Source organism: Drosophila gunungcola (genome assembly GCF_025200985.1).
Source record: "Drosophila gunungcola strain Sukarami chromosome 2R unlocalized genomic scaffold, Dgunungcola_SK_2 000013F, whole genome shotgun sequence".
Classification (NCBI taxonomy): Eukaryota; Metazoa; Arthropoda; class Insecta; order Diptera; family Drosophilidae; genus Drosophila; species Drosophila gunungcola.
Genome location: NW_026453171.1, coordinates 376,271 through 401,065, shown reverse-complemented (window position 1 = coordinate 401,065; position 24,795 = coordinate 376,271). Strand labels below are relative to the sequence as shown.

The 24,795-nt window shown below is 42.4% G+C and overlaps 2 protein-coding genes across 3 annotated transcripts in view; one reads left to right on the top strand and one right to left on the bottom strand.

Annotated features, from left to right (window-relative positions):
- Positions 1–542: 542 nt before the first annotated feature.
- On the bottom strand, positions 543–23,946 carry LOC128256131 (retinal homeobox protein Rx). Of its 2 annotated transcripts, XM_052986248.1 has the most exons (6): positions 23,300–23,946; positions 22,035–22,187; positions 15,736–16,890; positions 15,009–15,175; positions 2,308–2,473; positions 543–1,539 (listed from the first exon to the last, which is right to left on the bottom strand). In XM_052986248.1, exons 1-6 carry the CDS (start codon positions 23,676–23,678, stop codon positions 785–787), a joined length of 2,775 nt encoding a protein of 924 aa, XP_052842208.1. In that variant the 5' UTR covers positions 23,679–23,946; the 3' UTR covers positions 543–784. The 2 variants fall into 2 exon arrangements, with proteins under 2 accessions (XP_052842208.1, XP_052842209.1); XM_052986249.1 differs by lacking the exons at positions 543–1,539; positions 2,308–2,473 and having other exon boundaries at positions 15,077–15,169; positions 15,732–16,890.
- Positions 4,701–24,795, top strand: part of LOC128256147 (daisho1) — a 75,189-nt gene continuing 55,094 nt past the window's right edge. The window contains exon 1 of the mRNA XM_052986277.1: positions 4,701–4,707. The gene's annotated coding sequence lies outside the window, so the exon portion shown is untranslated. The remainder of the gene's footprint in view (positions 4,708–24,795) is intronic.

Below are 24,795 nucleotides of genomic sequence, written 5' to 3'. Positions count from 1 at the left end.
TAATTACTGCTTGTCAGCATTTTCTGCTCAATGTCTCCCGATTTTCTTATTAATCAAGTCATTAAGTAGCCTTGAACAGGCGATCAATGGGCCAGATAAGCACTCATAATTGGCCCGACAAGTTGGGTTATTGATTGCTGAGGTCCCCTTAGATTACCTCCCTTATTAGCTCCCCTGCTAATTAAATCCCTTCCCAGAAAGTTTTGGAAATCTTTTTATAAAAACGTTTCGTATTTATTATTGGCTTGTTTGCATAGAAGTTTTTAAATATTTATTACGCAAAATTAATTTCATAAACAATAAAAAGCAGCTGGAAAATAATGAAAAAATTACATTGAAATTATAATAATAATCTTTAAATTCAGCTAAACTTTTAAGCAGTTTAATTTGCCATTCTTTTCATTAAGATTTGCAGTCGGCAAAAGGCAAAGTAGAAGAGTGCAAGGTAAGGTGTAAGTTAATTGATGATTTATTAGTTCGATGTTTTTCAACATCGCAATTTAACCCCTCCCCAGATAAACACAAACACTTTGAGCTAAAACTTGTCATATTTATTTTGTGCTAATATGCATTAGGAATAGACTTCTTCATCAGCCGTTTTTCTCTGAAGTAATTGAAATTTTACAAATACACTTTGCACATGTTAAGTCTACCATACAAGAAACTGCTTCAGAAATAAGTCCTTACAACACGAAATTCACTAAACTTAGAACACACCTAGAAGATGACATAGGGGAATGTGGGTTTTTGATTGGAGCTGAACCTAGTTAGGAACCGTCAGGGGCTAGACAATGGAGACCATGCCCTTGTTAAGGTTGTCCAGGTGCTCCTTGGCCTTGATCCTCAGCGTGGCGATCGAGTTGCTCCGCATGTCGGCAGGCGGCGATGCGGATGACTTGCCAGCCGGAGTGGGTTGGGGCGGAGGACTATCCCGCCCCACGTCCAGCAGCTCGATGTTGGCGCTGGCCGCGCATTTGTCCAGGCTGCTTCCCGGATTACTGCTGGTACTTCCTGCGTCAAGGTCGCTGCTCAGGTCGCGCCCATCCCCGTTGGAATCTGCATTTCCGATGCTCAGGTTTTGGGGCGACATGCAGACGTCCGGGCCACTGCACTCCAGAGAGGCCGAGGAGGAGGACGACTGCGAGGATGAAACGGCGGCGGCGACGGCGACGGCAACGGTCGTTGACGACGAACTGGGCGGCAGGCTGCTGTGCAGGGGCGTGCCGAGGGGGTTCACTCCGTGGTGGGGCGAGCCCAAGGACGTCGCATGCGGCGACATGCGTGCCAGGTGCGGCGAGAGGTGCGACAGTGGTACGACATGATGACCGGCATGCGGGTGGGGCACTCCGTGGGGCGGTGGTGGTGGCGGTGGCTGCGGCTGACCATGCCCCCCGTGACCCACGTGCGGGGGCGGCGGTCCGTTGTGGGCGTGGTGGTGGCCCATGGCCGCCAGACTGCTCATGGTCAGGTTTGCGGGCGCCAGGCTAAGCGGCGGCGTCAGATAGCTGGGGTAAACCGTTTGGGGATGCGACAGAAAGCCTACGGGCAAAGAAAAAGAAAGAGTGGGGTAAATTCCTGTTGAGAATCGTAATTTTGATTTTAATTACTTTAGTAATGGGAGAGTAAAAACGTTAAGTGCCAACTTTAAGGCAAATCAAGAAAGGACGCAAACTTCGGAAAGCAGCTGTCTATACACCCTTTCCAACAAAATAAGCAATATTCTATAAATCGACTTAATACCGATCTAGCCCGTTGAATTTTAAAAAATAATTGTTGAAATCTAAAAAAAATATTTATATTATAGAAGGTGCTGTCCATAACGTGTTTACGATTTTCCCGGTTTCCTGACTCGTCGTTCGGCCTCTAGTTTTGAAATGAGAAAATTTTGTTTTGGGTCGAAATGCCTCTAAAAAGTTATAAAAGCCAAAGGAGGATATACACGTACCTAATTTTGTTTTTATTTCTTTACTTCTGGTAGATATGCCAGCACATGAAACTAAAAGAAAAATAAATCTTTTCACGTTTCTATGAAAAAAAAATTATTTTTTTATTCTTAAGTTTGTATATTTTGTTTGTATTTAAATAAGAATTTTTTTAAATTCTTTTAAAAATCAAAATAAAAATTCACTATTTTTTTTTTCTAAGTACATATACCAACTATTGTACTTTATATGATCTCATTTTCTTTTGTGCGTATGCGTTGATAATAAAAGTTTAATTTCTCGTAATATAAGGTCAACAAAACTATGTCCCTATATTCTGTTTCACAAATGTAAGGTTTCTCCCCAAGTAGAGGGTGTTTCGTACCTGGCAGGGCACTCAGAAGCGGCGGCGATAGCCAGGGATCCACAGGCAGTCCGGAGGCACCGCATCCTAACCGATGTGGCAGTTGGGTGAAGTGGGTCAGACCCAGGCGGAGACTCTCCGATTTTTCCTGGCGACGCCACTTGGCGCGACGATTCTGGAACCACACCTGAAGAAAAGCCAAAATAAGGAAACAAGGAGGTGGGTTAGCTAATTGGGTTGCTAGAAGGGATAGAGAGCACGGAGCAATTTAATTAATCACTTGACAAGAAACGCGCTAATTTAATCGGGCGTTAAGCAACAAAAACAACGAGGAAAGCATTTTCATTTTGAGGAAGAGCAGAGCGCGTAATTAGAAAACGGAAAGCAGAAGCTGGGGGGAAAAGCGGAAAGAGCTCTACGAAAAGAGAGCCACAGCTCCAAAAGAGAGAGCCCCAAAAGACAAAAGCAAAATGGCGGCCAACGCAAAATTGTTAATGAAAACTCAAGCCAACACACACACACCTACACAGAGATCCCAGCAGATAGACCCTGCCATACACACACACACACACCCGCAGGCAGGGAGGCAAACAAAATGGCTGAGCAGCACCCACACAAACTCACCTACACACACGGCGAAAAGCACCCAGAGTAACGAAGGAAATAAAATAAAATTCAATTAGTTGCCTTGGCTCTAATTAGAATTATCGCAACAATGAGTGTGTATTAGTGTGGCTGTCTAATTAGTGGCAGAGAAAGAGAGGGGTATAAAAGCCATCTAGGGAAAGTTTTCATCGCCTAAAGCCTGTTTATTACCACCCCCCAGCTCCCACTTTCTGCCGCTGCCACGCTCAAAGTAATTAAATGCAATTTGCGCAAATTAATAAGAAATTATTTCTGATGGAAATTTCATTACCATGAAATAATGTTGTTGTCGTTGCTGTTTTTGGTTGCTGCTCCTGCCACAAGGACATAAACAACCATCTATAAGTATCTGTGCATCTGCGTGTGCGAGTGTGATGGCTTGTGTGCTCTGGTTTCAGTCGCTATGCGGCTATTTAATTAAGGATAATGGTGCGTAAAATTATTTTCGTTGCCCCGAAACTGATTTGCAAAACAGATTTTGCCAGTCTGCAAACGCAATTTCAAATGGTTTAATTAAAAATACACTACGCAAGGGGAACTTTAAAAAAATCTTACCACAGTCAAGACATAACCTCTTGGAAAGCATTATTTAAAATTTTGGAAATTATTAACTAATGTAATTATAAGCTTTGTTTCTATATATATAAAGTAAAAAATTATCAAAGCTAACAATTATATCTTCAAATTGTGGAGAAAATGTTCAAAAATTTTGTTGGCTTTAGAAATAGTATTTTATTTATAACTATCGAAAACTCATTTTATGCTAATCAAAAGCCAATTAAATCCGTTCCAATTAGAGTTGTTCCTTGATTATCTTTGAATATCTGTCGGATATCAATTAGCAGAGCAGACAGGCAACAATAACAAAATGGCTCATGCCGGCTTCCCCTTTCCCGTTCGCATCCCCTACTCAAACAAATTGAAATCCCATTTTAGAAAGTCTAATTTCCTGTCTCTCAAATCTGTACGAAGAAAATAAATTAAAGTTAGCAGCTTTAGGCCACATTCAGCTCCGCACGCTCAAGCATACACACACATACTCAAACACACTCAAGAGAGAGCAAAAGAGCAAAAGCATGCAGGGAGATAGAAAGAGAGGGCCTTTGCTGGTTGTTATAATTTGAGTTTGTGCTTCTTCATTTTAATTAAATCATCAAAATCAATTTTGTAATTTCCATTCATGGCGCGCCATAATGAAAATCCCCCATACAAACCGAAACAGGGAAAGAGGGAGACAGGAGGACAAGAGAAAGCTCTCACTCTTTCTGGCACGCCCACAAACATCATAATGACCTTTAACCAGCACCGCACTCATCCACCCGAAAGTTGGCAAAATTGTCTGCTTTCATCTTTGGCTGTTGACGCTGTTGCCACCCACCACCCACCATCCACCAGCCAGCACTCTACCCATCCCCCTTCCCCTTGACATGGACCAAACTCAATTTTCCACCCCATAGACACAAATACAAACAGGCTCACCCGCACACACACACAAATTCACAGGCATCCCCATTTTCAGCCATTTTCAATTTTGCTACATTTAGCCGGTTGTGTCCTCAAACAGGACCCAACTACCCACCCACTCACACACCCACCCATTCACCCACCTATCGAGCAGGCCTGCAGCAATTTGGCATTCATGTGGAGCACGCGACTCACCACAAGCACCCCAACCCAGCCCATCACGCAACCACTTTTCAACTTTAATCTTTTTCATAAACTTCACATTGGCAGCAAACAATTTGCGACCCCCAAGCACCACCCAAACCACCACCCCTTAAACATCATCATCTGGCTCTTCCTCTGGCTATGTCATTCTACCATTTTCCTTGTCGTCTTCTTTAATTTTGTTCGCAGCAAAGTTTTGCCGTTTTATTGGAAAACTTCTGCCGCAAAGTGTCGTTCCACCCAAAAAAAAAGTTGAGAGAAGGAATAACCCCACATAGATGTAGAAGTAACTCACACAGCATTCAAGGCGTATACGCAATGTGCGCTCTCTCTCTCTTTCTTTCTCTCTCACTCTGTTTCTCTCTCTCTCTCCCTCGCTATAGTCTAAATGGGTCCCTCTCTTTCACTCGCTGTGTGGCAGAAATTGCTTTTCGAATGTTTCTGACAGTTTGCAAATTGGAAAATTGACTTTTAACACACAAGAGCTTCAGCAGCTTAATAAAACTGTTTGCAACTTGTGGATGGGGAGGGGGCTGGCGGGGGTGGGTGACTTGGAGGGGTGGTTCAATTGTTGCAGTTCGACTTGATATTACACAGACCTTGTTGTTGTTGTCGGATTATTCATACTTCCGTTTTTGGTAGGTTGTTCGGTCTTGTGACCAGGGATTTTGGAACAAATTAATTCCCAAAATCATTGCCTGGGATTGACCAAGAATACACAAAGAGAACCTAGGCAAGCTAAAAACCAGGTTTATTGGAACTCGAAAATTGTGTTAGGTAGATCTTGCAAAGCTTCGATATGAATGGCTTTTTGTTCGGAGTTGACAATCGAGGTATTGCTGGTACAATCAATAGTAACTAAGGACAGACCTTGTAATCCAGAAAGTTTGATTTTGATAATTTGAACGAGGGGCTGAAAGTGTTTTGATTATTTGTACTTCGTTAATATTTAGTTTGCTTTCTATTTTTTCAAATATTTATAAGTTTAATATCTATTCAATTTGTTTTACCTTATGCACATTGCTTGACAATAAGACTTTAATTGATTTGTAACACACTCTCACAAATTTATTATATAAGTCATCTTGTAAAAATCAGAGTTTCCAGTTAAAAAAAAGTTTAACAACGATCTAAAAAACGTTCGATTGTTATACAAAATTTAAACATTTAATGGATTTAATGGGAATCCGAAAACAAAAACACTGTAAAAAGTAAAAACACAAAAATTCGATATAAATTAATGGGGAAAATATGGGTTTGACAGAAACAAGGTAGTTACAAACTGATGTGGCAATGGAAAGAGTAAAACGCTTCGATACCTTTTATCTATCCCAATGGGGGGCACCGGGAATCAGCTCGTGCGAACTGGTCACAACTCCTAGCTACCTATGGCATAATCATTACGCCGGGAACAGGACTATAATTATCCCAGTGCCGCCCGTTTGTCATGCAATTCAATCAAATTGATTGAAAACTCGATGCCATCGAATGCACTTTGTTTGATCTGGTTCTTGTTGGCGATAGGCGAGCTAATTGCATGGAAGCAAAAATATTGCCCAGCATGTCCTGCAATTAGAGACCTGACCCTAGGGGCTAGGGGCTGTTGGTTCGAAAGTCGGGCAGGACAGCCCGTTGCGTTCAAGGATATTGATAGCGGCGCCTAAGGTAATAACCCAAATGCAAACTGCATGGGAACTCCGGCCGCTCCTCGCGCATGCTTTAATTCAATTAAAAAATCCTCAAATCCTGGCTAGGGGAGCCTAATTATAGGGCTGTCCCGGTTCCAGACAGAGACAGACACGAATTGAATTGAGTCCGATTCATTTCTTTGAAGGGCTGTCATAATTCCAGCCCGAACTTGGAGGGACAAAGCCACAGCGTGGAGTCCTTGCCCTGCTAGTTTATGACATGTTTTTTATTCCATTGTTGGCTTTTAGTTCCGGCCCGGGAGCCTCTGAAACGAACTCAGCCCAAGCCAGAAGCTCGGGCATCCTGTTTCGGTCGCTTTGTGCGATTCAGAACAAATTAGAGCAAAGACAAAAGCTTTGACGACGGCCACAATCCGCAAGATGTTTTAATTAGTTTAAGAGCCGACAAGCGTATTGATTTACACTCGATGCCGCCGTTTGTTTTTTCGTTAAAAGAGATTGGGAATGGAAAGATTGAAGCGGCTTACACATATTTCTCCGCGGAAACAAATGTTATATTCTATTTGCAAAAAAAAAAAGGTGTTTTAATATATTTGCTGTACATATTAAATTAAATTTGTCAATTGAGAAAAAATATGAAAAATCAAAATTAATTTAGTTGTCAAAGAAATAGTAAGTATATAGGATAGTATATTTTGCTTTCACGAAGAAGAAATGTTCATAAGCTATGGTAAGACATAAAACTTAAGTCAACTTTTATCATTAAATTTATATAGAAGAAAATTCGGATTGTAAAAATTACATATCTAGAAATCGAAATCCCTTTTAACACCGCCTTTTCAGCTTTTCACACTCCCCTCGCCATTGCTAATTGCAGTCTTATTTTTCCACCGAGTGCCCTGTAATCGAAGGCCAAACACGCGACAAATCTTGATTCTCTGACAGCCGCAGACTCGAACAGCGACTCCGCCTCAAATGTCGCCATGGGAAAAGTCGAGGAAAGCGCTTCAAGGAGAGCGAGCTGCCAATCCGACACCCACTCGATCAGGTCTCGGGTTTCCTTGGGATTTCAATTGGAACTGACTTTGACCAGGGAAATGGAATGGGAGCAGGAGCAGGAGAGGATTGTTTGCCGGGGCGTATTTGCGCGTAGCCACGTGGCACCCTGTATTTAATTAGCTATTTATTTACTCGCTGACATGCCGGGCGGCATTCCGAGCGAAAGAAACGAGCGCACGCACAGTTAATAAGCAGTTAAATCGGCTACAAAGGACGACAAATACCAGGCTCCTGGCGGGGTTGCTTAGCTCAACTGTCACACGGGATTCGGGGCTTTTGCCGGCCTTGGTCCCTGCCACTTCCCAGGCACAGGGACAAATTTCTGTTGACGCATTTTTAATTTGCAACAGTCGAGGGCCCTGAGGGGATGTGAGCAGTTGCCACGCTCAATTTGAATAATTTCAGGGAACACATACAGGTTGGGGTGCACTGCGAAAAAGGTTAAAAACTTAGACCACCCATTCTTTCTTGAAATAACAACAGTCAAAGTATCAAAAATATTAATGTTGACCTTAAAGCTTTTCAAACGACGTTCCAAATTTGTATTTTAATTATTTATATGTTATTTTGTTATTATTAACTTATTTCGTTTTGGTTTTAAGGACTTTAGGATTAAGTTGACAAAAAATATATAGTGTATAAAAGCTTAACATGTCTATAATAGAAGTTTTATGAAAACTTGTATTAAGTAGTTGAGAGGGGAAATTCCTGAAGGCTAAGTAGTAAAATTTATATTTCTTAATATTATAAAATATTTAATAGCATTCTTTCCTGCCTTTATAGAAGTTTTTAAAGCTTTTCCTCTGTGTAGGGCGGCTTAGTTTTCGGGTTCTGCCGCATTCAAAGTTTGTCCTCTGATAACTTAATTATAATTTGCGTGCTCTCGAAAATAATATTGTTATAGTTATAGTTATTCCACCTGCCACCCGAAGCGAAATTTGTTTAGGTGATTAATTAGCACGTAATCAACGTGAATGAGCGGCTGAGGCCAGAGCTTGGAAAATTGTTTAAGTGTTTTGTGATTTATGCAGTCGCAGGAGGAATATATTTGGGAAACGCATAAAACCAATTAGCAGGCAGCGGGAATTAATTAAAAGCGGAAAAGCGAGCCGAGAACGGAATTCTGAGTGCGGAGAAGTTCCTTTTGTGGCCCCATAAAAATGATGTCTGAAATTATAATAAGCCGCTTGGGCCTGACATAATTAGCGTTCATATGTGGGCCCGCCGCTCTCATTCCAGCATTGTCAAAATAAGCATTTATATAAAGCTGATTAAGTCGATTTTACGTATCGCATACATGCCAGTACACAAGTCCCCCCATATTTCTACCTGTCTCACAGATGGGCTTGAAAATTCCCTGTTTTTGTCGGGCCTGGGCATTATTTTGATTGACTGTGGGTCGAAATTGAAATTGTATTGTTGCTGCTAATTTGACAACTTAAGCCCAATGCTCATTTAAACTGACAGCAGAGAGGCATCAGAGTGTTTTGAGGGGATATGGGATATAGGGTTCATCATTCCCTGATTACACAATCCAAAATCAAAGTCATAATTGAATCTCGCTCGGAACTGAAAACTGGATTGAGTGCATCCTTGACATCTGACACAGGACTGGCCTGTAATGCAATAAAACATTATACTCGAAAGCACCCGCACTTTATCCTTTATCCAGTTGCCTTTTGACTCCGAGAAAAAACGCTCGCTGAAGCGAACAGATGTGCAACTCATTACAAAGCATTTAGGCGTTCAAATTGAATAATATTCATAATGTTCCCATCAGCGAGGGGTGTGATGGCCTCTCCAAATAAACCGCCCACCCATCGCCAGCCCATCGCCATCCCGTTTTCCACTTGACACTTGAGGACTTCGGGGCTGGCGGAACAGCTGCTCTCCTGGCTGTTTTCTCAGAGATCCAAGGATTTTGGCAAAAGCAATTTGCCGTAAAAAATGCCCTGACAAAATGGGAAATAATTTCATTGTAGTTGTAATTGTCTTCGCTTGATTACATTGGTCTATATTTTATTTCGCTCTAAGCCAAACAAATGGAGTGGGAGTGTTGGGCTCTCAACAAGCAATCCACGATGTCAAGTGAGGCATGAACATATTTTGGGGGTTGAATTCACCTCGATGGAGGGTGAACTCGATGGAGGGTTATATGATTTATAATTTCATTCCGTTTGATTTATGCATTTATATTAAAATGTGTTGACAGGTTACGGTGAATTTGAGACAACTGAAACCAAACTAAAACAAATCCCCAGCACGTGGCCCGACTCCATCAGCCATCAGGTGGAGGGCGTAGAAAAGCGCAATCATAGTCGATGAAGTCCTGGAAAAGCAAATACCGAGCACAAGGACACGTTTCGCAGCTTAAACGGTGGAAAGGATGCTCTGTTGAAGCGCGGGCTCCGCATGAAAGGCGGCCGAGTAGTAGTAGGCTGCCTTTAAACTCTGCCCCGGGCTCAGACACTAGAGACAACAACACCCTTTGGCCGGGCCGGGCCAGGACATCAGGCCAGAGCCAGAGCCAGACCAGGACCTCGACGACATGGCGAGAGCGGCGCAGAGCAAACTCAATAAGTCGCATAAAAGAATGAAATTGGATGCCAGCGCAAACAAACAGCAAACGATGCCGACAATGTGGTCCTTGCCAGATCCTTCGGCATCTCCGGCCTGGAATTCCTTTGAGCCGCCCGGCAATTGCGTCGTCATCTTCCCGGCTCCCCTGCTCTGCAGCTCCTGCCATCCGCTATCTGCGCTCCTCGCTTTGGCTTTCAAGTTTAATTAATTGCGACACGGATTCAGCGTGGGCGTGTCCCGATCGCAAAAGCCTTTCTTCTCCTTGTTCGAGAAGAGCTTCTAATGAGGGTTAATTGAAAGCGGCAAACTTCTGTGAAGAGTACGCCGTCTCGATTTTGGGCTTCCTCTTGCACCCGTAACCTTTTCTTGAGCGTAGTTAACTGTCTTCAATTATAAATGAGACGACCCATTTATTTGTGGTTATTAGAGGTGGACGCGTGAGCGAAATAATAAATCTATTCATGCGCACCTTTTTGGCAGCTTGCGTCACGAACAATTAAAGCACGTTTCAAGATCAAACATAACCTTTACGAAGAAAAAAAGTTTAAAGTTTTGATCTCAGGTAGTTTTAGCTTTACTTGTAAAACAAGTTTAGTTTTGAAATGTTATTGAGTTGCTTGTAAAGGAAATTTTTATTTTAATTTTATTTATTTATTTGAGTACAATTAAAAAAAGTGACTTTACTAAACTCACTGATGTTAAAGTTCATATTAAGAGTACATGTTTATTTTACAAACTCTCTGATAAGAACTCCCTGGGAAAGGTATGTTTATCTGCTGTTATTCTATATTTATCTTCGAACTTATTTGCTTATGGAATTTCAACACCCCCCTATTCCTGACTGTTTGTCAGCCCCACCCGTGCCATCTAAATTGGCCGTCTCATATCAAGTGCTTGAAAGTTTCCCTCAAGTTTTCTTTTGTTTTAGTTGACAGTTGATCAAAATACATTTTAATAAACGGCAGATGTGTAACACAAACCTACCTAACCCTACCTAAATATGTTATAACCCCGAGTTCCGGATAGGGCAACCCCCTAGCTCAGTCAGCTTTTGTGACCTGACATTTATTTACCCTTGCGGTGGCTTTGTTTTCCTCCTCCTCCCCTGCCATTCGTTCTTGTTGTTATGCCAAGGTGGCATAATGTGTTAATTGCTTTGCCCACACCCACCCCCAACACCCTCCGCCTACGCTAACGGCACTTGAGGGCAGCTGTCGCTTGAGTCCGATGCATATTTTATTCACCATTTAATTATATCAACGGGAGTGCTTCAAAAAAGTGAAATTCAAATACGCATTAACTGCTCTGGGCACACTGGCCAAACGGACACAAATCAGGACAAGTGTCTAATAAATGGTCTTAAAAGAGCCAGCCACTCCCCAAAAGTCTCCGTTGAGATTGAGGCCCTGGAGGGACCACCTCATGACAATAAGTTAAATAAGTTTGAAAGCTTTCCCCCCCGTTTGCAACACCCAGTGGGACCAGCCTACTTAAGCATTCAATGGCTTTGTTCATTCGATTTGATGACCCGCACAGGACATTCTAGTTCCCGATGATGGCGATGAAGGAGCTTGTTTGGCAGTCGGGCCAGCGATCGTTTTCATTATTAGATTTGTATAGGATTTCATGGAGCTGGGGGCACGGAGCGGGCCTAAACAAATGAACCTAATATGCATTATTATTATGGCATGTGAAAACGAAAGCGTTGTGGGAGTCGAGGATATGGCGTGGGTAGTTGTCGATAAAACGGTCATGCAAGCAAACGAATGCCAAAGTTGAAGTAAATATTCAATAAAAAATAATCGAAGCAGAAACCAGAACGAAGCGAGCACACAACGAAATGAGCATAAAAATGTGGAAATGTCGAGGAGGGAAATCCGAATTCAAGCTCCGGCTCAAATCCGAAGGCGAGGGCAAAGACGCAGGCCAAGTGGAATGCAATAAAAATCTATTTTATTTGTTAGTGAAATGACATTTTTATTTGTTTGCTGTTTATGCACATCCACTCTGGCACACTCTCGCACACACACTCACGAATGTAAAGGACGCCCCGGGCTGTGTGTGTCACGTCACACATGTCGTATGAGCAATATATGCAGATAAATAAACTATTACACAGGATTATTATTTGCTTTGGCGCAGGATATTTTGACAGGTTTACGATATTTAATCATTTTACTATGCAAAATAATTGACACAAACTTTTGCCTCCGTCTTTTATCTTTGTTTATTTTTGCTGCTAATAAACCCAATAAAAATGGTCGTTGCACATGGAAATAGTCATGTTTATTTGCCTAACTAAAGCAAGACATGCAGGAATTCTGCTCCAGCCAGTGACAAATAAAAATAATACTATATCTTTTTGCCATCCAACCCCCATTACGATTCGATTTTCTGCGCTCGGCCATGGCAAATTAAGTTTTAATTAAACTCTTTTGGCCCTTGGTTTAATGCGGCGTGTGATTGAGTCGACTGCCGACTTTAACCCTTGACTGAGCGCCAGACAACCCTTCCGATGAACCACACTCAGCCCTGTCAGCCAGTAATCCAAACAAAAGTAATTGTCATCTTCCAGGACATATGTTGCGGCTCTCAGGGTCTCGGTGTTTTAGGGGAAGAAACGATACAGGACCACGGCAAGTGTTAATGATCGTCTAGCTACGCTTTTTTTGGGCGTTAATCTGCCGTTTAATTTGCTGGCTTAACGCGTTTTGTTTTGGTTACCATCGCCGATAATCCCCGAGCTGAGGCTGCTCAGACCCTTGTTTAATGGCTGTTGTTCTTCCCCGTTTTTAGTTGTCTTTCGGGCCGGGCCAAACCACAAAATGACACAATTTCAATTGGACTTGCATAGTTGGGGCCCACGTCTGCCAACGAATATTGCCATTTAAACAACAATCAAACAAGCCACAGAGAAATTCATTCCATTGCCATACACAAAATGCAAAATCCAATCAAACTTTTTAAACAAACATTTAACAAATCTATTACAATGCAATGACAGCAACCAAAAACGAAACCGACGAAAAGTGGGCGACCAAAGCAAAACCCTGAAATGAACTCATCTAAAGGAGAAATTCTATTTGGTGGATGGCTGACTGGGTTTGCAAAGAAACAACTCAGTCAACTTTGGTTACAATTTTTTTTCTCATTTTTTTTTTTTTTTGTCAGCCTATGTGTGCGGGTGAGTGTGTGCAAGCAAACTTAATCAAAACAAATTTCCACCTTCAACGAGTTGCACACCAAGCAATTTCCCAGGCCCAGTCAAAGAGAACAAAAAAAAATAGGAAGCAAAGGAGTAAAAACGATAACTAGAACTTCATGCAAACTAACCGCAAATACGATTACAAACACACAGGACGAAGGACGCTGGCGGGGGAGGCGAGGGCGGGGGCACTGGTGCACCCCACTAAATCGAAAAAACCAGTCAAAGGGTTGGAGAGCTCGTTTCGGTTCCTGCTGGCATAATTTGAATTCGTGTCAATTTGACAAAGTGACACATGAGGGCCAGGCTTCGCTTCATTACTTTTGTATTCCGCTTGTGCGGCCGGGCTATAGATACACCTATAAATACGTACGGCATTTTCGGTATTTGTTTATTTATTTATGTGCTGTGTTGTGTTGGAGACGCCGACGACAGTGTCGCCAACTCTGGCTCTGTGGGCACGATAATGTTTAGTCAATAAAAATGATTTGTCGGCTGAGGAAACGAAACGAAATCGTGAAATTTGATATGTCCTTTGCATTTACATTTACCGGAGGGGGTTTTTGCTAGTGCTCCTTCGCCTCCTCCTTTCACCCCACCCCCACTCCTACGGCTGGAAAACTATGCCAATCGGTTGGTCCACTCTATAACTTACAGCAGCCTCAAGCCGAAGTCCTTTTCCCACTATCAACCAACTACACAGAAAAAATATGATGAAGCCATAAGATTTGTTTAATTTAGTCTTTAAATATATTTAAAAAAAAAAACTGTTAAAATAAATTTAAAATCCTAATATTATAAGAAATATACATTTAAGTAAAGTATTAAATAGATTTCCTTTTTTTTTTTTTTTTTAAGGTTTTCAAGCGAAGTTGGTCAAAATACCTGGACCTAATTGAGTCTTTATAATTCCCAAGTTCTAATTTGAAATATTCCATAATTAAAACCTTAAAATCCAATATAATAATATAGCCTGGATCAATCTTTATAATCCAAATGTAGTACCATACTTGACACATTTTTTTTTGTGTATCACCCACTATCACTCGATAGTTCCTGCTGCCGCTTAAGCGTATTTTATGCTACACCGCTGTGAATGGAATTTACGAGGCGCCCTGCCCGTTCACGTCACAATTTGCCACCCGAAACGAATGGCTGCCAGACATGGCATCCCGCCATATCGCCACATTTCCACATTGCCACTGCCTCAGTGTCTCCGAGCATAAAAGCGCATAGTCGCATAAAATGCATAATTCTCTCCAAAGAAAGAAAAGGAAACTTATTGAATGGGCCACAGACCAACTTGAGAACTCTTTCGGCGTTGTCGTTTCGCTATTGAGACATAAATTGTTCCATGCACTTGGAGGCAAGTTATGCGCAAAGTTTGACAATTATTATTGCTCTTGAGGGGGAATCGGTTAGGGAATAAAAATCATAAATGAATCACTAAAGGAGTTATGGTAATATAAAGGTATTTAATTCCTCAAAAAAAGTCCGTTCGACTGAAATATTTCTAAATGATTTGATGTTAAAATTTACTTGTATGTAAAGTGGATGGAAGTGTTAGTTGCTCAATAATTCCCAAGTGGTGAAGAAGTCAATCAAAAAATGCAAATATCTAGCTTTACTTTCATTAGGGATCCTCCGGCCATAAATCCCTGCCAACCAGTGGAATATCTATGCACATCTAGCACCTTGCATTTACAAGGGCTTTAGATTCGAGGGGATGGTAAAAAGCGGGTACAACTTAATTTCGTTAAAATAAATAGCAAACGGAAATTATTTAATTTCCGGAGCCTGGCTGGCGGTTACTCCAGCTGCAGACACGTTGATTGCACAATTAGCTGGGGAGCGGGTGTAAATCACTTCCATATACCAGACAAACAGGAGATACGGGAGCAATGGAGATGACTCACCTGAACGCGAACCTCCGGCAGGTTCACCTTCATGGCCAGCTCCTCGCGGGAATAAACATCGGGGTAGTGCGACTTCTCAAAGGCACGCTCGAGTTCATGCAGTTGGTAGGTGGTGAAGGTGGTCCGGTTGCGCCGGTGTTTCTTCTTGGCGCAGTTATCGTCTTGGCCTGCCGATAATAATACCAGAAAATCATTGGATAAAAAATCATTGTTCAATAAATTTTCCTTGTTTTACTATCAAAAAAAATGAAATGCTCCTAAAACCACAAAAACACCTTTCTTTAAAAATAATTGTAAATGTATCTATTGAAGAATTAAATATATGTAAAAAAATACATCGATGTTCTGCATAATCGAGTAAGCAACATTTATTAATTTACTTTAATTTGATTTTAATCTTAAAACTTCTATTAGCATAAATTGACAGTTCATAAACAGCTAAATATCAAAATATATATGAGAGGCTAAACTACTAATATCATTATTTTAAAAGCGCTTTTCCAAAAGAACTGATCTTATTAAACTTAGTTCAAACTGGGAAAAAGTAATTTGATCTACTTTTTATCGTATTTGGGGAGAACAAAATACATATATTTTCTATTAATTGTGTGCAGATCGAAAACCTCCAAAAAAGCTCCTATTTTCTTTAATCGGAGATGGTAAATCGTGGGTTATACCACGTAGATTAAACTATTGAGCGCTCGTTTGTATATGAAGCTGTACCCACCCTCGTCATCGCTGCCGGATGTGATCTTCTCGCCCTGCTCGCTGCTGTTGGTCTGGTTGAGGTCCTCGCTGGAGGCGCAGCTGCCGTTGACCAAACTGTCGCTGTCGGCATTTAACCTCTCGCCATGATCGCCGGAATTGTTGCTGCTGCCGCTGGGATTTCCGTTGCCGTTGTTGCTGTTGCGAAAGTCATGCTGAAAGCCCTGCTGCTGTTGCTGCAGTTGCTGGTGGTGGTGAGACTGATGTTGCTGCTGCTGCTGCTGCTGCTGATGATGCACCTCCTCCAAGCTGCGAGCCCGAATGCCGTAATTGCCGCCCAACTGGCCGTTGGCTAATTTGGGCTCATTATCATCACAGAAGGCGCCGGCGGACTTGCGCTTGGCGGCCAGCGGACCACGTGGCGCCGGAGTGGGCGGCGACGTGACGTCGAGCTGCAGCTTTGCCGCGTCATCGTCGTCCTCCTCCATGTCGCTGGCGGAGGACATTGAACGCTCGTCGTATCCAATCTGCGACGGGGCGAGAGACGCCGTTTGGGAGTCCAAAAAGTAGGCACCCGGCGGTGGCGGAGGAGGACCAGCTCCAGTGGGCGATGACTTGGCGTATTTGCCGTTCGGGCTCGGATTCTGCTGGTTCTGCTGCTGCTGCTGCTGCTCCTGCGCCTGAGCAGCCAGGGCGGCCAAGTGCTGCTGGTGGCTGCCAAAGGAGCTGGGCGGCAAAGGGTTGGGTGGAGCGGAGCCAGAGGCTCCGGGCTGCAATTGATTGGCCTCGACCATCTGGTGCATCGAGTTGAGGTAATTGCCCGCCGCCTCCTCCTGGTGCCCGTACCCGTGACCATGTCCATGTCCCTGGCCGAATCCGAAGGCATTGTGGTAGCCAAAGGGAGCGTGTCCGGGGTGCGGGGGATGGCTCGAGTGCGTTGGATGACCTGGCTGGCCCGGTCCCATCTGCTGTCCATGGTGCAGGGACGCCGAATTCGCAACCTGGGCCTGCTGACCCCCAGGCGGAGTGGGGGGGCCATAGGGCAGGCCACCTCCGTTCTTCGCGTGCTGCTGCAGCATGCTGGCCATGTGACTGTCCATGCTGCGCAGCTGCGTCAGGGTCATGCCACAGCGAAGATCTGTGGCATCCTCGTCGCCCAACGAGGGGTCAATGGCGCCTGAAATGGCAACAGAGGTGAGAACGATTTAAGGAAAATCCAGTGTAGAAAAGAATAGGATTGTTAAGTTTGTGGTCTGAAGCAGAAATTTATTGGTTCGAGTTAAAGCTGGGAAAAACTTCATTTCCATAGTTTTTTTAGATAGCTTATCTAAATATTTAAATATTTGTATTTTTTGTATTTCATTTCCTAATCTTTTTACGGGCGATATAGCAGTTTATTTTGAATAGTAAGAATTTATAATTTCGAAATACAATTAGTGTAAGATTCCAATTTACTTTACTGTTAACATAACTAAATAATAATAGAAAATATGTCTTTACAATTTACAATTGATTACAATATTCATGTCTTTAGCAATAAACACATTAGATAAGAACTGCAAAATAAGGAAAACGTATTTTTCAAAGAGTATAACTTAAGAATCAGGGTATTTACTTCCTAGTTCAATGTTGCAAAGAATAAAAACATTTGTACTACTTAGATCTGGAAAGGCACCAATTAGTGCCAAAATATAGGAACTTACATCAATTAACCCGGGCTATATATAGTGCAGACACCATTATTAAGTGTGTAATTAATAGATCACGAACAATGGCTTATGAATCGTAATAAGGTTGGGGTTTCCCTTCTCCCACGCATTCTGCCACCTGATTCGATTTTAATTAGTGTGCCCAATGAGGCGGGAATAGAAGTCATAAGGCTGTTTTCCAACTCGCTGGCTAAAAGCCCGCGCAGCCCGTCTAATAACAACGTGTTATTTAATTTGGCGGTTGACGGGGGCCAATGGAAGCCAGCGACCTGCAGCGGGTCAAACCTGTTGTCCGCCCACCCACTAATAAACGGCTTTCAATTAGACGCCCGGTATTTACAATGTGAGGCAATAAAAATTCTCGGAAAACAGAGTCGGAACTCGGTAGATCGAGGGGGTGGTGAGCTGGTGAGTTTCAGATGAGGCGGTATCGCTCCCTAATGGGCGTTCCAACTAGCGCTGTGGTATATCACGTGACATGCAAGGAAGTCATTAGTTTGGGTTTTAGGTCTTTAGGCGGCGATGGGAGTTCTGGGCTGGATTTTGTGTAACCGAATTCAATTTCTATGTTAAATTGCCTTTTGGGGCAGGGCCGTTGCGTGGAATTGAAACAAAACCAATTACCCAGTCAGACTGGGAAGTTGCTACTCGAGAATATCTGTAATTATTTGATAGTCTTTAGGGTAATTGCTTTTCGATGTAAGTCCGCTTGAAGCCCGTTTCGCTTTGTCGATTGTCTAATGTAATTATGCACCACATCGTTCCGATTCGGCTCAGTCCGATTAATTGGGTCAAAATTTTGGCTAATTAACTTTAAACAGCAGCCAAACGAAGATTGTAAATGCCCCGAATTAACCTTTTCGAGCGTTTTCACCATTCAATCGAAATTTACACGCCCAGCGTGCGTTTTATTGTGAGCCACTGTGGTGCTAATGAAATTAACAACGAAATTCGTTTTGAAAGCCTCTGCAAATGAAGTAGCACAAAAGAGTCGGAATAGTTTTATCCGAATGTGCCACATGAGGCGAGAGACAGTAGCCGCACCACCCGACCCTCATTCCCCCCAAAAACCCCTCGATCCACCTCAATCCACCAAAAATCCACCGCTGTGTTGGCCCACACGGAGTGCGTGAGTTAATTGCGTGTGCAGCGAAAAATAAAAGGCTAAAACAAAAGTTTTCTGCCTATTTTTAGAGGGGCGGGGGGACGTTTCTCACTCTTAAGCAATTGGCCCAAGTGTGAATGATGTGATGGATATATCGCAGGGAATATGTTATATTGTGAGCTTTTATGACAGCTTTTATGACAGGAATCAGAAAGTAGTATAATTTATCTATGGTAAACTTACTCATAAACGGTAAGCAAAGATAAGTTAAGATATCACGATACGTTTCAGAGAATGTAGGTAAATACAGTAGTAATTTAACAGTTATTGTATTAAGAATATTTACGTTTTTAATACTCGCAATAAAGTATTTATAACTAAGACCAGGCCCACGGGGTAAAACTATATTGGTTGAGTTCACTTTTTTCAAAGATAAATCTATCATAATTTAATTACCCTAAAAGGTTTTACAATAATTTTGACTGCTTTTCAGAAAAGTTGTTAATTGAGTTGCCTAACTGAGTAAGTGAATAATAATACATTCTACAACTTCTAAGGTCCTCATCAGATCCAAAAATAGACCAAAAATCCAGTTTTCTAATGTTGAATGAACCGCGTTTCGAGCCACTTCCCATTCACTCAGGTTCGATGGCTTGTACAGACACGTTGGGTATTCATTCAGAGCCAGCCCCGTAACAAACTGATCGACACATCAATTAAGAAATGATTTCCGTGCGCGCTCCATTAGCTTCAAGAAATTTAAGCTAGCGGCTGTAAATTTGTCTGTTGTTAACGCAACAATATTTGAATATGAATTCTGAGCTGCGATTTGGAAGTGCTTAAAATCGTAGATAGCTACTGAGAAAATTTTCTTCAGCGAGATGATAGACTACGATTAGAATAGGGGCTCGTTTTGCTCTAATTTGGCTGGTTTTTTTCCGAGGAATCCTGCCCGACATGAGGGATAAATTGACGTTAATCGCGTCACTTCGACTTCGCCCCTGCCACTGTCCCCTTGTCGAAGTCTTATCCTAATGATGATTTGACAGTTTCCCATTGTTGGGCCAATACTGGGCCATTAGGCGGCCTAATTGATATGTTATTAGCCACGGCGCGTTTCTAAAAGTCATGGAAAGAACAGGTAGGGGCCGAAAGGAAATGCACATTTCGGCTGGTTTCTTGTTCGCCGGAAGATCTTTGCAGCCAGATGAGAGACGCGATATCGGATTCATATCAAAAAGCGAAACAAGCCATAAACAAAACTGTCAATCACAAGTGCTTGTTTACAGGGGGCAGGGGTGTGTTGGTGGCGGGGGGATGTTATGAAAAGTGGTAGAAGCCACAAAAGCGGCTAATAAGACGACGCCGACGCACGGCCACAGACACGCATTAAAATCATTAAGACGCCTTAATGCTCAATTTAATGCCGCGTCAACTGCTTAACAGATCTCGTGTAGATGGATCGTGAAGGGGATCACTTCAGTCAGTCTCTCCCCGTCTCTTTCTTTCCCCATGTAGCTCTCTCTTACTTATATCATGCTTTTCTCTCTTTTTTTTAAGACTATCTTGATGTTAACGATGCAGAGCAGGCTTCTTGACCAAATGCACTTGTGCCTCCTGCGCTTTTAGTGATTGCTTACATCTCAATCTCCCCTCTCACTCTCTGGCTCTCTACCTGTCTCTTTTTGCTGTGGGACGCCACCGTTGCCGCCAGCCGTCAGTTTAAATGCTTTTTGACGGCTTGTGTCTGGCCGCCAGTTTAATTATGGCTTAAATGCGAAACGCTGTGAGCTTGCCTTGCAGCTGGCCCCCAAAATCCCCTGCTCCTTCGATTGATCCACCCCCCTCTAATTAGCCTGCTTCTAATTAATTTGCGGCCATTTAACCCACGCTCTTGTGTTGCCGCTCAGCGCCATTTTGATTTGCTCTTGCTGTTATTGTTATTGTTGTTGTCAATCTGTTTATCTCGATGTTGTTGTTGGTTGTCGATGCTCTTTAGGAGCCTCTTTACCATTTTGGGAGGTGTCTATTGGTGTCTGTTTTGTGCGTTTGTGAAACCACTTAATTGAATTAATTGTTAATGAACTTGCTGTTAATTGTTTTGGTTTTCAATAAATGTTGATTTGCCCATTTAGGCAATTTCTAATTGATTTTCATAATTGGATATATAGCAATTCAAATTTGTTTTATTACAGTCCAGTAAGACTAAAAAACGAAACTCATTCAACAAAATGGAAAACAAATCAAAATGTCTGCAAGAAATCTATAGAGCTTCTAGTTATATTCACCCAAATTCAAATTTAAACTCGAACTAAAAGAAATTTAAAAGAAAAGCTATCGTATGTCATAATGTAATAATTACACCCAATTAAACATGAATTTAAAACTATTGTATGAAAAATGTATCAATAAGATAAGTATTAAATGAGTGATACGAAAGTATCAAAATAATATTAATGTGGTTTAAAAAAAAGGCCTTAGACAACATTCTTCGACTCTTTCTATAAATGACACTATAAAGTATAGGGGTTAAATAATGTAGTAATCAATTAATACTATTACTGTAATACTGTCTGTAGTTTGTTTTCAAGACGCACTTATAAAAATTAAACTTTCAGTTTTGTTATTGGTGTAGATTAAGTTAGATTTTTAAAAATGTTATTTTATAACTTATTATTTAAGGGAGCATTGTAGATTTATATTGGATACTAATTTTTACTGATTTTTCTGTTGTTTAACAATTTAAGACGCAGTTTGTAGAATGTTATCTATATGCACAAAAATCCTTTAATACCTTTGCTTTAATGGTAATAGGAACTCCTTAATTTCCCACCTAGCCTCTTGGATGATCCAAGGACTCAGGGCTATGGAGTTATGGCCATAACCATAATCGCAGCAATATCAATGCCCTCCCATTTTTCGCAAGTCGCTGCCAATTTTAGGCATGGGCGATGGGCGTGGTCGAGACGCGGGAGCGACAATCGCTTGCCGGCAATCAAAACAGAAGCGAAATGAATTATAAATGACGTGCAGAAGACTATTTTTGGCACCCGGATGACGGGGAGGAGCCGTCGCCAGCTGGCACCACAAATCCCCACTATAATCCAGTTAAAAAGCCTTCAAAAGTATTCACTCCCCGCGCAACTAATAGAAGTTTAAATTGGCCCCAAACAAGTGTGGAGGGGGGATTCTAATCCCATCTATGACTTCCTTTTTGCCGTCGTTTCGTTTTCTCCGCGAGCGATTACCGCTGACTGATTGCTTATCAGCTGTCGTGCATCTCGAGGCGTTGCCAAAGTGCCAGTCCCGACGCCACCACCCAACCTCCCAACCACCCACTACCCCATTCCCCCCTGTCAAGGCTAATACAATTTTGCGATTGTGTTTGTTGATTCCATGCGCTGCGAATGGGTAATTGAAATCGATTTGCCCTTTGTGACAGCGCCCACCGATCATCGCTAATGGGCAAATAATGCCCGGTGGCTTTAGCCCCGATTTGTGACTTACCATCGCTGACCGATTCCGCGTTTCGGCCATTGCCATTTCCAGTGCCATTGCGATTCTTCAGGCCGAGAATGGCATCGATTGTGTGGCGCGGCGTAAGCGTCTGTCCGCCCGATCCGAACTTCCTGGCATTATCCTTCAGCAAGTCGTTGCTATCTGCGGGTAGAACAAGAAAATACAAAAACACATTTATATGCAGGGAGTGAGGCCCGAATTAAAAGCCTGTTTGCCAACAGTTTGCCAAAGTCAATTAGGCGCACGACAGCCCAGCGACTCTATGCAAATTTGTCAGCAATTTTGAAAAGTATTAAAATTTAGACCAGTCCCCACATACACACAACTTTATTTGCGATTTTAACGAGCTAAAAGCTGTAATTGCGACCTGGACTCGCGAACCCCCCTTCGCCCTCACCTAATGGCCAGTTGTCACGACGGCATGCTGGAAAGTAGGCAACATGTTGCCTGATGGTTTTATGCATTTTTAACGAAATTAAAACAAACTGTGCCAAGTGGCGACTGGCCGCGGAAGGTGCAGCGGAAAAATCCCTTTAATTACCCCGTCTTGCAATTAGCTTTTAATTTTTCTCTCAAATTTTTCGCTGTGCATGTTAATGCACAAAAAAACATTGCTGTGAACACGCACACACTCAGGCATTCATGAATGTCCGTGTCCGCCAGCAATTTGTGTTAATTAAATCTATAATCAAACAATTGCAAGCCTTTTCCGGCTAAGGCCACACATGGAAAAAAATGTTCAACATTAAATCGCTTGGCCAAACGGGACATAAATAAAAGCTGTTAGAACTAACCGTTGGACTATGAATAAAATTAGTTGGAGATGTATGAATGAATGTACTTTTTTATTTATCAATAAATAAATATTTATTTGGAGGTTTATGAATAAATGAATTCTTTTTATAATCAATGTATTTTAAATTAATACAAAAAGTTTACAAAAGCCTTAGTTAATGTTCACCAAGCAATGAACAATTAAAGAACGGAGCACACAATTCAATAAATTTTACAATTCTACTATACCTATAAAAAGTGTTCTGGATTTAATATAAGCCGTTTCATACTGTTGTATTTTCCAATTGTTAATTTTTTTCAAAACTAAGTTTATGTTCAATTTAATAAGAGCCAGAATATGTTTAGATCAAAAATATAAACCAATATTTGTGTATATTCCAAATTTTTTAAAACCAGCGAAAAGTGTTCCTATCACTTTGTTATAAATTGTGAAAATTGCCGTCGGAATATGTGCTCACCTTCCGTCGAGATCACAGTATTGTTGTTGGCCAGATGGGCGGCGTAGTGCTCGTGGAACTGCTCCAGGTTCTTGAACTTCTCCACGATCATCTGCAGATTCTTGGCATCCCTGACATTGCCGAGCAGGTGGCGCAAATGCTCCAGTTGCTTGGGCGGGAGCTTCTGATTGCCGCCGCCCTGCTGCACCAGCTGCTCGAAGATGTGCTGGAATGTGGCGGCGGGGTTGTTGCTCGCAGCGGAGGAGTTGTTGGCCACTCCGCCTGGACCACCTGGACCACTCGATCCAGCTGATATCGCTCCTGGCTTGGTGGCTGGCGGCGACCCAGGCTGGCCAGAAGCCACTTCGAGGGCAGGCGGCGTCGAAGCTTTGATATCCATTCGATACTGTAGAGCAAAAGTACTTTTTTCGGCAATGATATGTTTGATCACAGTTAAGGCAGAAGCACAGAAACAGACACACACAAAATTTGTATTTGATGCACTCTCAGAATTTCAGTCACTTTTCCTCTGGCTAAATGTCAAGCATTTTACAGTCACAAGCGGGAAAACTTCTGCTCCGAAATTACCAACTACCGAAACCGTTGCGCACCGAGCCAAGGCAGAGTTGGCAATAAACTCGAATTCAGCGACTGTGGCCCGCTGACGGCTCGAGTTTCCAAATCGAATTGGAAACCGGTTGAGTTCGCCACATCTATATATAATCGGTGTTCCTGTGTGTGTGCTTCAGAGGGGCGGAGTCAACATGAGAGAGGATTCGAGAGCGGGAGAGAGTGCGCAGGACTCGCGGGGTGGCTCGCGCGCTCTTTGGCGGCACGGGTCAGAGTCGTCCTTCCCAGGCCATGCGATCCGGAGTTTAGAGTGTAACAATGAGTTTTCAGGAGACCCAGCCAAGTGGTTTGTTTGTCGGCTTCGTAATAAAATAAACTAACTGCACTTACTGCCCTTCGACCAGCCGTCCTGGGCGGGGTGTCCTTGCTGAGTCCTTGCATTCTTTCGCCCTGCCCTGGAATTATGACTTTAGTGCCACAGATTTTTCGACCACAATTCCATCGGAAAACCATTTTGGGCTTAGGCCACAAAGTGTATGACTCGTTTAGTCTCTCCCTCTCTCCCTCACTCCCTCTCTATCTGTCCGCATTTCCCTATCGCTCTACAGCTTCTCCCAAGGAGCGTGAAACCTAAAACGGATACATAAGTGGATTTTGTTAATATCCTGCTATTGTTACAAATTTGCAAGCTGATTGCGGCGAGCGGCATTTGTCAAGGAAATAAACTTAAAAGCATTCGGCAAGCAGCTGAGGTCAGGGAATTTATTATGCATTATGGCTCAGCTGTCTTGATTAGCACAGCAAATAAAAGCGTTGAATAAAATGGTATATAAATGTATATATTGGTTCAATAACTAATACTTATAAATAGTGTTTAATTTTAATAAGATCTCGTCAAAAACCATTTTCAACACATCTGTAAATTTGTAGACATTCTGTAATTGTTG